The sequence below is a fragment of the Diprion similis genome, chromosome 7, assembly GCF_021155765.1.
Source record: "Diprion similis isolate iyDipSimi1 chromosome 7, iyDipSimi1.1, whole genome shotgun sequence".
NCBI lineage: Eukaryota > Metazoa > Arthropoda > Insecta > Hymenoptera > Diprionidae > Diprion > Diprion similis.
This window is the reverse complement of record NC_060111.1, coordinates 7,204,195-7,221,112: the sequence shown is the minus strand read 5'-3', so window position 1 is coordinate 7,221,112 and position 16,918 is coordinate 7,204,195. Positions and strand designations below refer to the sequence as shown.

The window sequence follows — 16,918 nt, the reverse complement described above, 5'->3', positions numbered from 1 at the left end:
AGTCTTTTTGTTCAGAATTGTATATAGACTGGGGCTGTTGAATAAATAAATAAAAAACAAATAATTAGAAAACAATTACTTAATTTTTTCAGATTTCTTACCTCAACTCTAAGATAGTACGGTTTATGGTCGAAGTTTCTTATGGAAATAAAATGGGAAAAACTTTTTTTTCTCAGTATATATTTTATTGTAAAAGTAATAATGGTGAAAAAAAAAAAAACATTTGTAACTGTGAGGTTTTAGTCGGCATTTGTGCTACTGTCTGGGAAAAAAATTCCCATAATCATACTACGCAATCTCGACTAATAGCAAACCCTCGAAATCTGACTTTTTTTTTTTTGCATTTAGAGAATGTGCAATTCGTCTATATTTGCTGGTATCGTGATGTAAATTTTTTTACAGATAGTAACACTAATGCCCACTAAAATTTTGCAGTTACAGATTTTTTAAAACATTATTACTTTTGCAACAAGATATATATATATATATATATATACTAAGAAAACAAGTTTTTCCCATGTTATTTCCATAAGAAACTTCGATCCTAGACTTGAGATAAAAATTTAAAAAAATTAGACAATTGTTTTCAAATTATTTGAAGTTGATTTGGGCAAGAATTCGTCCATCCCCTAAATATAGGCGACCCTATTATACATGTATAATAAAAGTGTAATCTTTTCGGTTGAAAAACCATATAATTGCTATTATCTGCATACGTATGTTTGTTACGCGTTTATGTATACAATAAAGATGGCGAGGGTGGGCAGAACTAAGTATGATGAGAAATTTAATTGCACGTTAAAAAGGGGTCAGAGGGCAGGGAGTTGTGAGCCGCGTTTCAACACCTGTGCAACAGGGGCCCTGCAACTGTGTAATAATAATTTATTTTTTCACCCTGTAGCCTGCGCGAGCATTGCGAAAGCCATAACCATACCTAATTATCATCATCGCGTCCCACACGCTCGACAACCCGTGACGACCTCTTTTTATAACCCATATAAATTAACCCCCCACCCCTAGTAAATCCTAACCATTCTCCATGCGTACGGCGATGACTTTTCCTCACCCCCTTTTCAACAGCTGGAAAGAACGCGTTAAAACGAAAGGTAAAAACGAAGAATTAAAACAGAAATCTGTAATATACATTACATTCTAGTATACTGTAATAAAAGAGTTCCTCGTTGTCGTCGGATTTCAATCATCTGGTCTACATTTTTACTCGACGACGCGACGGGATTTTAGAAATATTTATTACACGCATGGATGGCGGAATTAATTAAACCATTTGGTTAAAAATCAAATTAAAAATCAAAATTTTAGACTGAAAATGCATTTATTTGATTAAGAAAAGACTTTTTGTACGATTTTTCTCTTATTTTACTTATTTAGACAAAGAATAAAAATCAAGGCTGTAATTTTTTATTCATAAATCGAAACTCGCGCGGTGAGAGTATCTACTGCAACGATAACAATGGCAATAGTAATATAAACGAAATAGTATCGTAGTGATAATCTGCCCAAATTGTTTATAACTACATATAAGCGGTGAGAAACAAGTTATGCAGTACAGGAATAGAAATAGGCGATGGATTTTATTAAGGGTATAACGTATATATCTGTAGTACACAGGGTACGTTTTGCTGCAACGTGTATACATAGTGGCGGTTTACAGTTGCATATACATACATTGCATATATATGTATGTATATTAGGGTGGCGCAAAAAAACCGACTATTTTTTTTTGTTTTGAGTCTCGTGTGACAAAATGTTAGTTTTTGATGCTTTAAGAGCTCACTCCAAAGAACAGCTCAAAAAAATAATTTTAACAGGTCGCTCCAAGTTTTTTAAAATGTCAAAAATCGTCAAAAAATTAAATTAAGAAAATTATACTTTCAGTATTTTGTTTGATTTTTAATTCACGTCGTGGTGTATTGTTATAGATTCTTTCTGACTAAATTGAAGAAAAAAAAATGATGAAATTTTAATATGAATATTAAAAGATCGCTCGAAAAGATCTAAAGAAATGCGTTAAGAAATTGAAAAACAATTATGAGCGACCTTTCAAAATAAAATCGATTTTTGACAATTTCTGACGTTTTAAAAAATGTGGAGCGACCTCTTAAAATTTTTTTTTTTTTTTTGAACTGTCCTTTGGAGTGGGCTTTTGAAACATCAAGAACTAACATTTTGTCACACGAGACTCGAAAAAAAAAAAAAAAAATAGTCGGTTTTTTTGCGCCACTCTAATGTATATATTACACAGGCGTAGGTATTATATCCGAGCAGAGCCATTCGCAATAAAAGAAAATGGCACTTACATTTGCGCGAGGGCGAGTTTCCATTTCAGGGCGACATTTCGATGCCGTATACGTGTGTATTGTATATATATATATATATATATATATATATATATATATATGTATTTTTTCGTTTTTTCAACCCCTAGAACTGTGGCATGGTTGCGCGGTAAAATTTGGCGCTTCGTAAAATGGGAAAATATTGGTAAGTGGGCACACGCGATTTTTTGTGTGGGTGAGAGTGCGGTTCAAGTGGGGCGATTTCACGTCCGTTTGTTTGATCCTAAATAAATTTGCAATATACATAAACGGGCGAAGCCCGAAACCCAATTACGCGGACTGAGCTAAGGAAAATTTCATTTTTCCCGCCTCCTTTATACTCTGCTCCTTTTACTTCGGTGTATTGATGTGTTCAGTTTCGGGTATTCCTTCCCTTTTCGTTTTTTATTATTATTGTTATTTGTTTTTTTTTTTTTTTTTTTTTTTTTTAATATGTTTTCTTCTTGCCTTATCTCTCTTGTTCTTCTTTTTCTCTCTCTCGAGGATTCACCGGAATGGAGTGTAGGATTAAATATACCAGGGAGGAAAGACCGCGAGTGGTAAAAGGGTGCTTTTCCTAAGCATCGACGTCATTAGCTTACCCCTGGATGTGAGAATGAAATAAAAAAAAAAAGTATGAAAAAAGTAAGGGAAAAAAATCAAAAGCAGAACGAGGCAGAAGGAAAGTGGCTAAGAAAGCGGACAAAAAGATACACCGAACTCGATCGCGTAGTTTTGTTTCCTTTTAGTTTTTCCTTTTGTCTTTTTTTTTTTTTTCGACAAAGTCTAGTTTTATCACAGCGGCATGAAATAACGGTCTGTCTGACAAATAAATAAAAAAAAAAAAAAAAGATAATGGTCAATCAAATCAATGGCAAAGTATCCAAATTCAGTAAATTCTCGAGATTGAAAATTACACCTAAACACAGAGGTTGATAAAATAGATTTTAGGGTGTTTGAAAATTCAATACTGCGACCCTCTATTTCTATTCCATTTTTTGATCTCCTTACATTTTTTTTACCCCCGAACCCGAAAGGGGGATGAAAAACTCTATGAGTTTGGTTCAACGAAATTATGATAATCCCTTGAGATGAGGCGATTTAAGTCAAGTGGGCATATATACGCGAGTTTGCGGAGGATCTTTGGGTCCGGGAGATAGAGCAGTGCCCTGTTATACCCATCGAGGCGGGTACCATCAGCCGCGCAAACAGACCGTGATATAATTTTGGCAGCGAAGGCATAAGACGGGTGGATTCCACCTTGACCCCAACCCCCGCTCACACAACTCGTTTCCTGAGATCGACGACGTCGCATATAATTCTTGTTTTACACACCGTTTACTTTCATGTAATCATTATACGACGATAATTTCAACGTTCAATGCACGTCAAGCTTCAGCGTTTCGAGATCAAAGAGGTCAAGGTGAGCTGAGTTGTTTTGAAAATTTGTCAGTGATCAAAATGAAAAACAGATTCTTCGGTCTGATCTAGAATGTAAAGTCAAATTTTCTTTTTCTGTTTTTTATTCTTATACACTACATTGTATCAATTATACTCGATTCAGGCTTTCAGAGATTTTGTAACTTTAACGGGTGTTTTGTTTTTTGCTTTTTTTTTTTTTTTTTTTTTCAAATATGAATCAAAGAAAAAAAATTGTTTTTCTTCTGGAATCTCAATTTTGGATGGTTGTAGATCGGCTTCGGATATATTAAAAATAAAACAAAAAAAAAAAAAAAATCGATCCAATTAGCGATAACATTGAGTCCAAAAACATTAGAAGCGAATGAAATACATCAAAGTTGAATAATTTCGATCGTTCCTGGTATGAACCCATTTCTCAAATCGTTAATGTCTTAGCGTGTGTTGTTATAGAATTGTCTCGGATTTTTTTCCATCACGTGGTATAAAGATGTTGTTAACTTAGTGCTCGCTTAAAAATTACGACAAACAACATTTTGTTACTCTTCTTCTCCCAACTTTCCATCATGACCAATTGATCCTTGAGTTTGTGTCAGATTAGGAAAAAATTCTCACTCACCACTGGTCTCTGGGATCGGGGAGGGTCCGATGCACGGATATCAGGTCACTCGCGTACTGGTTGAAGGCGTTGTTGAGCCAGCCATCGTCGACGAGCTTCTTCATCTCGGCAGTGAGATTCGTTGGCAGAACAACGGCCCGACCCATCTCACCTGGTGCCGATGCATCGGGTTCTCTAGGAGCGGCGAGGACACCGCCACCTGAAACAGAATCATGGTTTTGACAATTTTTAAGCCAGGAAAATTTGAAAAATTCCGAGAAGATCACATGGTTGAAGAGCAGCTCGAGAAGTAAGACGAGACGACGAGGATCCCTGAAAACGGGACGTGCTTCTTTGTCAGCTCCTTTCGAAGATCCCTCTTTGTTTCCCTGCAGCCTGTGTCAGTCAGCAGTCAATTTCATCCTCTCAAAGTCGGCGCACGACACGACATCTCATCTCTGTTCATCTCGCAGACGAATGACGGTTTCATCTGTAGACTAGAAAGACTTTTAGACACATTGAAAACGTGTTCCAAACTACCAATACCTCTGGCAGTTTATTTTCAGTTCCTACGAAGTTCACTGCCATTCAATTCTTACGGTAGATATCAATAATGAAGTAAATCGTACTAAGTAGCCTGATAAGTCCTGTCTTAAGGTGCCTATAAAGAGCGTCGTACACCTCGAAAACGCGGGGAAGCAAAACTCCTATATCGCTCAAGCGATCAGAGTGAAACTTGGGCAATTAATGCTTTATTTGGTAAAAAGTGGAGCGTCGTTTTGGTTTTTCAAAGTTTTGAAAAAAATTTTACAGAGCGGTTACCACCCACAGAAATTGGCCAAATTTTCACAGTTACACTGAATGGATCGAACTATCCGGTATGATACCACTTGGCGGTGATGAAACACACATTTTGAGCCCTGTCCTATGAGATTTGATGGTGAAATGACGAAATGGCAGCTGATCTGGTTTTCGATTACGAAGTACACCGAAATCTCATTTTTGGCGACATTTGTTACCGACCTTTCATGCCTGCCAGTAATTTTTTACCGACATAACACGCATACGTTACCGGCATGCGCGTAATGTCGGTAACAAATGTCACCAAAATGAGATTTCGGTGTTCTTCGTAATCGAAAACCAGATCAATTGCCATTTTGTCATTTCACCATCAAATCTCATGGGACTGGGCTTAAAATGTGTGTTTTATCACCGCCGAGTGGCATCATACCGGATAGTTCGATCCATTCAGTGCAACTGTGAAAATTTGGTCAATTTCTGGGGTGGTAACCAATCTGTAAAATTTTTTTCAAAATTTTGAAAAAGTCAAAAGATGCTCCACTTTTTGCCAAAATAAGGCATTAACTGCCCAAGTTTCACTCTGATCGCTTAAGCGGTATAGGAGTTTTGCATCCCCGCGTTTTCGAGGTGTACGACGGGTCTTTATAAGCACCTTAAGTCAGAAAGAGTCTAGCAAAATTCTTACCAATGAACAAACGCTGTTTGCACTGATTAAAACGGTACAGCAATCGAGATCAGGAAAGATCGTAATCAATCCTCAAATAGAATAAGAATCATCGGCAGATGAATGGGAACGAGTTTATAGGTTAAAGAAGGATACGTTAACGACTAATACATTAGACAAGCGGGCGACACTGACTTCAACGTTATAAAAGCGATCCTCGTGTATTTTTCTCTTCGCAATAAAATTATAGGTCGTGGATCGCAGGTGACAAATGCGTTGTTTTCATCCTCTCGTTGACGGGCGATCAAGCTACTGCAGGGAGCTCGTCACAGGCGCCAGGATCACCTCTTTGAAGACTCGATGATCCTGATAGCAGCGCAGATGAAGGAAAAAATTCGAATTCGATGAAAAAAGTACCCGAGTAACGTTTTATATCGTTCATGTCAGTGCCAGAACACGCTTCAACCATTTTTTAACTTTTTATTGGCTGTTGATCCCGTGTCGAGAGATCAGTTGTTCCTCTCCGTAAGTAGATCCTCTTCATTTCATCTCCAGACAAGGATGACGTTGATGGCTACAAGCACTTACCGCAGCTCCCAAGCTTCGTAAGTCGGATCCCTGCTTCTACCGATTCGTCGGTCATGCCGCATCGATTCTTTTTTTGTCTTTTACTTATCAGCTTGTTTTACCGATAAAATAATTTTCAGTCATCTCAAGCTTAGATCAGTTTAAAAAGACAGCATCCTACAAAGATTTTGTTACATTCAACGCAGACAATTGTTATATTGTGTTATGATTAACAGTAATTTTTTTTACTTTGGATCTAAAGTTGAAAACACACATATATATATATATATATACAATATACATGTGTGTATTGGTTTTTTTTTTCTTTTTGCGAAATAATTGACAAATCACTTATATTTTTTTTACGACATAAATCGGATGCACGGTGTCAACAAAAAAACGCAATCAACCCAAAAATTGGAAAGAAAGAATAAAAACCCAAGGTGAAATCAAAATTACGAAGTTGAGCCTGGATTTAAATTTCAGTTTCATCAGATTTGATTTAATTAAAAAACTTCATCTTTAAGATAATAGAATTAAAAAACCAGTATCTATTCTACTATGAATAACTTGAGAAAAATTACCAGCACAATTGTAACGTTAAAAACGAATTATTCATAAAATTTTACCAAAGTACAGCCAAATCCATAATACATAGACAAACTAATATGATTTTGAAATCCAAAAAATGGAACAATAACCTGATTTTTCTAAAGTAATCAAAAACCGAATATTCTATATTCTAATTTACGCTTTTAAATATCTCTCCGTATTCAAGAAAAATTATTTTAACAGAATTCGACTCAGTCAGCTTAGCGATATTATTTATCGAACTTTGATCTTACCATGTTTTTATCTCAAAATCGTCATACTACACTCGGTGGTGGATGCATCCTTATAGCCAACAGCATCGAAATTGATCCTTCGAGTTCCAACATCACAATCAAAACTTGGCACATACCTTGGACCCACAAGGAAGGTATCCCAGAGGTCGATTTCTCCGATTTGATTTCTTTTTTCTCACAACGAGAAATGAAAAATGTAATTTTCTCAATTAAAACAAAGAAACAACAAAAAAAAAAAAAATGCTGTCAAATCACTACTCGAAATGCCTTACTTTGCAGTGTGGTTCCCCCCCCCCCCCCTGCCCCTCTCTTAAAGTGTTCGATGGCGGATGAGAAACTCGTGTCACTTAGTTTTTAGTCAAATATAACATTTAAGAAAACAAAAACAAAAAAAAAAAAAAGGAGAGATCGACCTGAGATGCTTTCCTTGTCAGTTTTGAAGAAGATCGATAATATTGACACAGCACAAACAGAGACGTACTAAAGAGTCGAACAACAAACACACCGTATTGATTGCAAAAAACATCGCGAAATGCTGAAGAATTTAATTATCACTGCATACTGGGAACGCGGTGAAGCAGCTCAGCAACAGTCTGACGACGTGTTTACAGGCGACGTACTTGACCGAAATATGCACAACAAATTACACGGCTCGGTACGTAAACTGAAACGCGGTCGTCGACCAAACCGGTTCACAGTTCGATAGCGACTGGAAAATTTGATCTGCTGATCGTTGGTACCAGATTTGAATTACAGATGGCGCAAAGTCTGTTGTTGTTCTTCCTCGAATCGGCAGTTTATCGATTCGGACTCTTTCGAATTCGAGGGTAATTTCACATGGCTTAATGTGACACTTGTCTTCGTCACTTGAATATCTTATATTTGAAGTTTCAATCGATCAAGTTTTATAGAAAATTCGAGTTTCTTGATAGCTAATTTATCAGTGTAATTCATATTCATCCCTCGATTGAAAATGTATAATCAGAAATCAGTATTAGCGCAAACTTCACTTTGTGATCAATATTATCGACATCGAAACTTCTCGAGTCCTCGGATGGTTATCACATGAAAAGATGAGGTTTTTTTTTTTTTTTTTTTTTTTTTTTTTATTTATTTATTTTGAAACACTGTGACAAATCCACTATCACAAATTTTGAAGTCAGACCGTGGATTCGTTGTCGATGACCCAAAAGACCTCAGCCTGGCAATTTTTTAAACTTTGAAACGTGGAAAACTAGTGAAAAGTCAACTTTTCGCTTTCAGGGTGATTACACGACTTTCTTTTTTCTCCGACGAGACATAGAAACGGGAAGTTAAAGAGTGAACGTTACGATCGAGTCGGGTATAAAAGCGTAGGTGTGTAACGTTCATCTCAAATACCAAATTTTACTCTCGAACGACGATCGAAGGTTGCTATTAAAAACTGTGCATTAAAATAGAGTTGGATTCATTTAATCGGAAGAGATTAAGGGGGAAGTTCGATCGACTTTTACGAGGGTTATTCATTCCAAAGTTTCTGCTGCTTACCTTGTTCGGGGCCCGCCTGGATGTTGATCTTTGTCTTGCTGTGTCCATTAGCAGGGGTGTCTCGGCGAAGGGGAACCGCCAGGGGTGCAAAACCGTTTGCAGATTGGGGTGCGGCGAGGCCGGAAGGTGGTGGATGCCTTTGGTCAGCAGCAGCCGCGTGGTCCTCGGTGTAGAGTAGAAAGCAAACCGTCAACCAAACCGCGCAGGCCAAAACGGCGATTTTCAGTTTCAACTTCATCGCGAAGCTCCGAGCTTTCGTTTCACTTAAAGCGTCCTTTTCGCCGCTGTTTTTCCGTTAGATTTCGCTTGTCGTTTTCGTCCTTTTGATAACGCAGAGAAAATGGTCTCGGGTTACCTGAACGACATCTTCCGACTTTTGGATGGGCGACGTTCTTCACTTTATACCAGACGAATCGTGCCTCGTTAATTGGAACTTCGGAAAGAGGACGACGATGCCGCGAGTGTATTGAACGCGTATTCAAATTCCACCACGTCCCGAGGTAAAGGATATGAAAATAATATTTGAGCAGGTATCTCGAAGAATTTTCATTCCAAGGGGGAGTAAAAATGGTCCTGTTCGTGTGACTTTCAAAGCTTCTTCGAGATACTTAGTTGCACAAGACTTTCGTCACTTTCACGCTTTCACCGAAAGCTGTGCTCCTGCTAAGGTTGATTTTTATGAAATCTAATGATTTGTTAGGTTATTCCGATCGGATATGTCGATTATCACAATTTTATTGATATTTTTATTTACACGGCACAATATTTATCAAATTCACTGCACAAACCGCTACCTACAGCTCTTCAATAATTTGACAATTAGGGATTGGAGAAATTGACGCGGAGGTTTATCTCTTCTTCGCCGACAACTCAACCGTGGAATTATTATCAATCGATATTTACCACTTATCACGCACTCGCCGCGACTCGATCATAATAAGCACCCAGAGTTCGTTTCACAAGGCCGCGTTTATTGTCACTTTCGATATGTTATGATGATCGATTTTGCAACTCATTCAGGTGCAGCTGTCTCGTTGAACTCATCGTTGAATATGTCACCTCATTTCGCCACCTGAAACAAGCCAAAGAAAGACACGTCGTGTTAAAATATCGAGTCCAATGACGTGGCAAGAATTTGTTCCGATCATCAACCAAGTGCCGATCGAGGAACCAATTTCACACGGCAAATAAGAGAAGAAGAAGAAGAAAAAAAATTAGAAAAAAATACTTCTGCGCCATTATTCAAAATGGTTGGAAATAATCAAATTCTTAATTTTTAAAAAGCCGGAGCACTGACGCACGCTTTCTTTCCTCCTCTCTGGTCAGTTAACCGCGGATATTTATACAGGTAGAGTGTTCTACTTGCTGAAATAAAATAAGATGTGAAAAGGCCGAGTCGCCAAGTCTATCTGTAAAAATAATATTTTCTTTCACATTACGGAGCATCTTAACTTGCGAGATTGAATTGAAAATTGTACAGCAAGCGGCAAAAGCTAACGGGGAGAGGGGGGGGGGGGGGGGGGGGGGGGGGTGAAGTCGTAGAATGTAGGAGGTCTGAAAAAAAGAGTTTCGAGGAAGACTTCGTTAAAAGAAAAAAGCAAGCTTTTCGACTTCTCCTTTGAAGTAAAGAAATTTTTTTCATGACTTTATTTTTTCCCCGTTTTTTTCTCACTGTCCACCGATTTCTCGCCTCTCTGACTCGCATTAGTAAAATCCTTTTTTCTTTGCTGTAATCGTTTGTCTCAACCTGTCAACGCGTCGATTCTTTAGTTAATTTGCGGTTTAATTGTTTTACTCGACGAATCTTTTCACCGGCAGCAATATCAATGGTCGCATTTATTCGCGTAAGTTTCTTCTTCTCTTGCACTTCAGCTAGTTTGCTTTAACCGTGTGATTCTCTTTCGCGCGGCTTTTCATCCCCAACCTTCCCGACGTTGGGCTTTTGCGAATTGTGCAAAATACCTAACCGGAGAAATTTCTACCGTCGTTCGCGTTCAACGAAGAACGGAGATGATGCTTCAGAGCAATTAGTTACCTTCATTCAATGAAACATCTTGGAGGAACCTCTGATAAGAATGAATTCGCATCGAACAAAGTCGAGGAGTTTGTAAGGCTCGAAAATCCTGCTGCTGTTGCTTTTCGTTTCTCCCTTTTTATTCAGCTGCAATCTTATGTAGGTACTTACGTCGTAACTTAGAATACCGCAGAATCCTAGCGTTCACTTGCAATTCTATCAGGGCTTTTTCTACAGAGTAGAAAAACCTTTCAGAGTAGAAAGACGTGAATGTTGGATAGTATAATATACAGTGTTTCAAACAATACGGAAACTTTTTTTCGATCTGTATAGGGATAAAAAGCTTCTTCCGGATTTACCGGACACGCAATTGCGAATAAAAACTTTCGGAACTGTATTTATAAAAAAATTATTAAGAAACTCATAAATTCCAACTGAATAAATATTGACTATTGTTAATTTTCGGCTGATTGTATAAATTAATCTTTCTTTATTGGTGTAAATATATTCGCAACGTTGATGATTTAATTGTTTTCTCGACGAATCATCTTCGCAGAATGTTTTGTACAGAAGCCCTGTATTCAAAAGGATTGTGGGTCATAATAATTTGGTTCAATAATCATCAGCCAATACATTACTAATGTATACAAACAACAATATACTGTAATTACTAATTTATTGGCTGATGATTATTGAACATATTTCTAACTAGTAACATTCTATCACGAATTATTGAATATTGCACAAATTAATAATATGTTGGATCGAATCAATTGAAAATATTCAATATTAATTATTGAATATTCAGATAATTAGTAACATTTCCACCTTTAATTATTCCATATTTAGATAATTGATAGTACTATTGTTTTAATTCATAAATATTTAAATAATCGATAACAATGTTTTGAATAAAACAATTTATTTTCACAAAATTTATATTCCAGTTCATTTCATTTAATACTTTGTAAAAAAACAAAAAATAAGTACTAAAAATTTTCCATTTTGCCGATCTCTGATCGCGGGGTACATGTTTTTTGAAATCGTCAAAATATTTACGGTAGAAAAATAAGAAAAATCGGTATGGAATATCTTTCCAGAATTTCAACTTAACACGATCCCCGCGTTTACAAAGTTCTGTGGCGCAAAAAACCGACTAATTTTTTTTTTTGAGTCTCGTGTGACAAAATGTTAGTTTTTGATGTTTTAAGAGCCCACTCCAAAGGACAGCTCAAAAAAAATTTTTAATAGATCACTCCAAATTTTTTAAAATGTCAAAAATCGTCAAAAAATTGAATTAAAAAAATTATATTTTCAGTATTTTGTTTGATTTTCAATTCATGTCGTGTTGTATTGTTATCGATTCTTTCTTTCTAAATTGAAGAAAAAAAAATTTATGAAATTTTAATATGAATATTAAAAGGTCGCTCGAAAAGATCTAAAAAAATGCACCAAAAAATTGAAAAAAAATTGTGAGCGACCTTTCAAAATTCAAATTTTGAACTGAAACTTTCGGAAACTAATTTTTTTTTTTGTCTATAAAATTATACCGTAACGAGAAAAAATATTAAAAAAAAAAAATAGATTTTCGACGATTTCTGACGTTTTAGAAAAATTTGGAGCGACCTCTTAAAAATTTTTTTCGAACTGTCCTTTGGAGTGGGCTCTTAAAACATCAAAAACTAACATTTTGTCACACGAGACTCATAGAAAAAAAAAAATAGTCGGTTTTTTTGCGCCACCCTAATATTTTTATATATATATATATATATATATATATATATATATATATAATATAGGTATATATATTTCTGGAGAATCACGTTTGTGACGGAGTAAATTGATAGCGAAAAGGACACCCCTGAACTCTACAAAAGAAAACGAGGAACCGCCCTCGCCGAGGAAGGAAGAAACGAATCGAAGGCGAGCCAAGATTTGGCAGAAGAATTTCTGGAATAAACCAATAAGCGGTAATGGTTCCCTCCGTCTCTTCCTCTTCGCCTCTTCCTCGTCTCATTTTAGCGAGCTAGAAAAGGAGGAGAAATTCTCGGATAACGCGAAACCGAATCCGAATGTATCTATCCATCTATCTACCCATATATCGCGTCCTCGTCCGCTATTCAGGCATGAAAACTCCCTTCTTGGTTGGCTCGTTGAGGCACGCCGTGAATTCAAAGCGACCATCGACTGCCGGTTCGACTTTCATCCAACAGCCTCGCGAGAATCTCCGTCTAACTGTTGATTACGATCATAATCTTAGATGGGGAGAAAACGAATTTTCAAATATAGAATAACGCCTAGTTTCGATTTCACCGTTCGGGAAATATTATTCAAGCATGGAAAAGTCGTAAAGTATGTATTTGCAAAATTCTTTTAGTATAATTCCGTATCGAATATTTAGAAATAAAATCATCTACTTTCCCAAAGTTATTTTTTTCCACCCTCATTTTTTCGACTACAACGATCAACGAAATACTTCGAATCAAAGTATGATTGGCTTAAAAACGATTGACCTTTGTTTCGACAACGATCCCGAATCAGTCGATCTAAGAATATCGCGATAGCAATCGGTAAGATTCGAAATCCGTAACCGAAAAAAATAAACTAGATAAAATCTTGTGAAAAGGGTCTCGAAGGGTCTGACCGGGTCTAACAAAGGCTGCAGAAGTTGAAAAGATATTCGACGATACGTATAATACATGTAACAAAAGAAGTAGAAGAAAAAAAAAAAAACCGGTACGTAAGAGAGTAAAAAAATGGGTAAATAAAAGTGTCGAAAAAAAAAAAAAAGAAAAAAGAAGGGCATTCGCTTCAGATAACATAACAACGGTACGGGACGCAGAAAATTTATTATACGGCCAAAAAGAATAAGGGTGAATAAAAAAGGATAAAGAAAGAAGAAAAAGAAAAAGAAAAGAAAAAATTCTCACGCTGAATTGAAAAGCAATCGAAAGCGTTCACATTTCGCAGTTCCTCCAATGAGAGTCGATCGATTCGATTATCGTCACTGAATAATAAGGTACGAGGTGGGCCAGCAGCAGGGTTATACCTGCTAGCCATTTAAGCACGCTTCATTCGCGCGTGCCCACGTCTGTGTATGTGTGTGAGTGTATGCGTGCATAATGCCTATACGATTCCCTCATATGTATATGGAGGAATAAAACGTGTAGAACGAGGGGTGAGGTGGGAACGGAGAACAGCTTCGACCTGGCGCTTGAATTCCGGATGCGTTGGACGCCCCGAGGTTCCCGTTTCTGAAAAGAGCACTCGAGGGACGTTCAGACGTGACCGAGGGAACCGGAACGATGAAAAACCCCCTCGAAACCTATCGTTTCTTTCTTTCTTTCTCCCTTTCGGTTTTATTTACTATTTTTTTCATTTTTTTTTTTTTTTTTTTTTTTTTTTTTTTGGTCTTCTTATTTTACTTTTCTTTCAATTTTTCTTTTCATTTTTCCCGTTTTTTCTTTTTCATAAAACCCCTCCCACCACCACCACAACGACGAGTTTTTTTTCACTTCTGTTTCTTCCCTTTCCCTTATTTCCACTCGGTGAGAGACTGCCGGGGAATCCTGCCACGTTCCTAACGCTCTGGAATGAAGCGAAATGAAACGGCATCCAGTCGATTGAGCCTACACCCCTTTCACCCCTTTATCCACCCTCACCACCGCCATCGAATCGCCACGTAGCCACGACGAGCCGAAACTTTGCGGGGCAAATTCAATAACTTTGTAAAACTGAATTTCGTACTTTAAATTCGTGATATATATGTATACCTACGCGTGATCGTGACTAACACAGATCGCACTTTGCTGTGCGTTGAAATAATCCGAATACAGAATATTCAACACTTTTATCAATTGAGCAAAAAATCGATACTTTGTTGGTTTTTTTTTATTTCTGTTTTTTTTTTTCAGTTGGCGAAAAAATTGAATATACCCGGATCTTTGCTAGCGAAAGTTTATTTCGAATCGCTTGAGAATTTAGTATCAATCTACAACGGCTGATTTTGTTTAAAAAATTGTTATTTTCTGTGCCAAGTCACTGAAAGACATTTTCGTCTTTTCGTTATTACGATTATATAATCAATATCGAAGCAGTGGCGTGAAATTAAATATTTAACTATACCAACGTGACGAGAAAGAAGTGTTTCAGTGAATTCATGGAAAACGGTCTTCGGAATAAAACGGAACCGCATTGTAGAGTGAAATCGAATGATTTTTTTTTATTGAATTTCTTACAATTTTGAAGCGATTTAAAATGAAACATCGATATCTAGTCGCAGACTTTCGTTTATAATTCTAGTATTTTCTGTTCTTACACTCCGAAAGAGATCTTCGCAGCTTGTGAGGATATTAATTTGACAAATACTAAATGTGCAAAGTATATAGTTTGTATGATAAAATGGAAAGTAAAGATTTTAGGCCAGTCAATCTCCTCAACGAATTTGTAGCCGATGTAAAATTGTTTAAATACCTACTTGAAAAGTCAGAAAAATTAATATGCGAATAAAGTAAATAAATAAATGAATAAATAAAAATAAAAAACGACAAACGTGAAATTGTCAATTACCTATAGAGAATGGGAAAGATCAAGGTATCCATAAATCTCGTACAGCCTGCGTATCATCATCTGTCACTCGGTATTGAGTTATGGCTTGACAAGCAGATTCGTTGTCCTCGCGATACATTACAAATGGCATTTGTCATAGCTGGGAAGGTCCGGAAGCGCGGGTGGTTTTAACGACAAACGTGGAGAGACGCGAATAAGAAAAGGAAGGAAGGAATCCGAAAACGAAAATCCCGTCGATAGAGGAAGAAGATTTTTTTGGTCACTGTCAAAAATATTTATAGATACGGCAAATAAAACTGACACGTAACAAGAATTAATGTTCGAGATAGAATTTATTAAAACAAGGTTTTACGACAGGGCATTTTTTATGAAATCGTAAGGAAGGAGGGAGGCAAAGTGGGCAGCTTAAAATTTTTTCATATCTCAAAATATTTGGGGGCAAATTGGGGCCCCTAAAATTTTTCAAATAACAGGGGATGAAATTGATCACTTCAACTTTTTATTAAATATGAATTATTGGGTAATAATTAACTCGAATAATCGCACCGTTCGTAACTCTCAACTCGTCAAAGTCAAATAATTTTCTCAACTTGAATTTATAATTAATTTTTTTTTCGAGAACGCTAGATAATAATTAAACATAATTATTCGTATGAAAACTAAACATTTTATACATTGTTTTAGACATTATTTTCTTAAGGGGCCCCAATTTGAAGAGAATCTCTCTGCTCTCCAACGCTATAATTGTACGAATATCCGGCTCTATCGACGGCAATTTATAACCAATACTTAGATATTACGCGAAAGAATATCCGCACGTTTCTCCCTCTCGCTGATTCTAATTCATATCCGTGCAAATTGGCGAGTGAATGAACGAACGAACGAACGAACGAACGAACGAATGAATGAATGAATGAATGAATGAACGCTCAGTCAACGGGGTTTGCATATTAAATATACCTATAGCCAGCGATGATGGCTGTCGACGAGGCGCAATGCGGATGCATGTCTCCCACCTCTTTCCATCCTCCATACCTGCCATCCATTATTCGCTGGCTCTATTCCTTCGGTAGTGATGAAAAATTTGGCAATTTCAAACTCGAGCATCGTCTGACCAGTGCCATTTTTAATTTTGTTTAAAAATTTTGTCTACAATTTTCCCAACTCTGAAACACTACCCTGAATTTTTTCAGATCTTTTATTCAACTTCTAAATTATTTATAAATATTTTAAGTAATTTTGAAAAGGACCTTTTTTAAAGTTCTCGAAAAATTATCAAAAACTGTATTTTCTATTCCAAACAATTCTTCAGCACATTTAGTTGTTTTTTTTTTTTTTTTTTTTTTTTTTTTTCTTTTGGTCACCTAAAACATTCTTCGAATGGTCTGAAAATTCCCGAAAAATACTGAAAAATTTCTATTTTCTTCATTCAGAACATTTCCAAACCGATTCCGACATTTGAAACATTGTTTTGAGCGATCAAAAAAAAAAATTGAAAGTGCTGAAAAAAAATGGGAAAAAATTCAGCCCATCGTTGGCCAGGTCTTAAAATGGGTGAAAAGGAAAATACAATTTTTT

The 16,918-nt window shown here is 36.5% G+C and overlaps 1 protein-coding gene and 1 long non-coding RNA gene across 3 annotated transcripts in view; both read right to left on the bottom strand.

Moving 5' to 3' along the window:
• The window catches only part of LOC124408086 (putative polypeptide N-acetylgalactosaminyltransferase 9), a 61,866-nt gene extending 52,677 nt beyond the window's left edge, over window positions 1–9,189 (bottom strand). For both annotated transcript variants that reach the window (XM_046884759.1, XM_046884760.1), the window contains exons 1-2: window positions 8,758–9,189; window positions 4,375–4,573 (exon numbers count right to left, since the gene is read on the bottom strand). In XM_046884759.1, the coding sequence (XP_046740715.1) occupies window positions 4,375–4,573; window positions 8,758–8,995 (437 nt within the window). In that variant the 5' untranslated portion in view covers window positions 8,996–9,189. The remainder of the gene's footprint in view (window positions 1–4,374; window positions 4,574–8,757) is intronic.
• Window positions 9,190–9,596: 407 nt separating this feature from the next.
• The window catches only part of LOC124408052, a 67,998-nt gene continuing 60,676 nt past the window's right edge, over window positions 9,597–16,918 (bottom strand). Inside the window, exon 3 of the long non-coding RNA XR_006929390.1 lies at window positions 9,597–9,829. This is a non-coding gene — a long non-coding RNA (uncharacterized LOC124408052). The remainder of the gene's footprint in view (window positions 9,830–16,918) is intronic.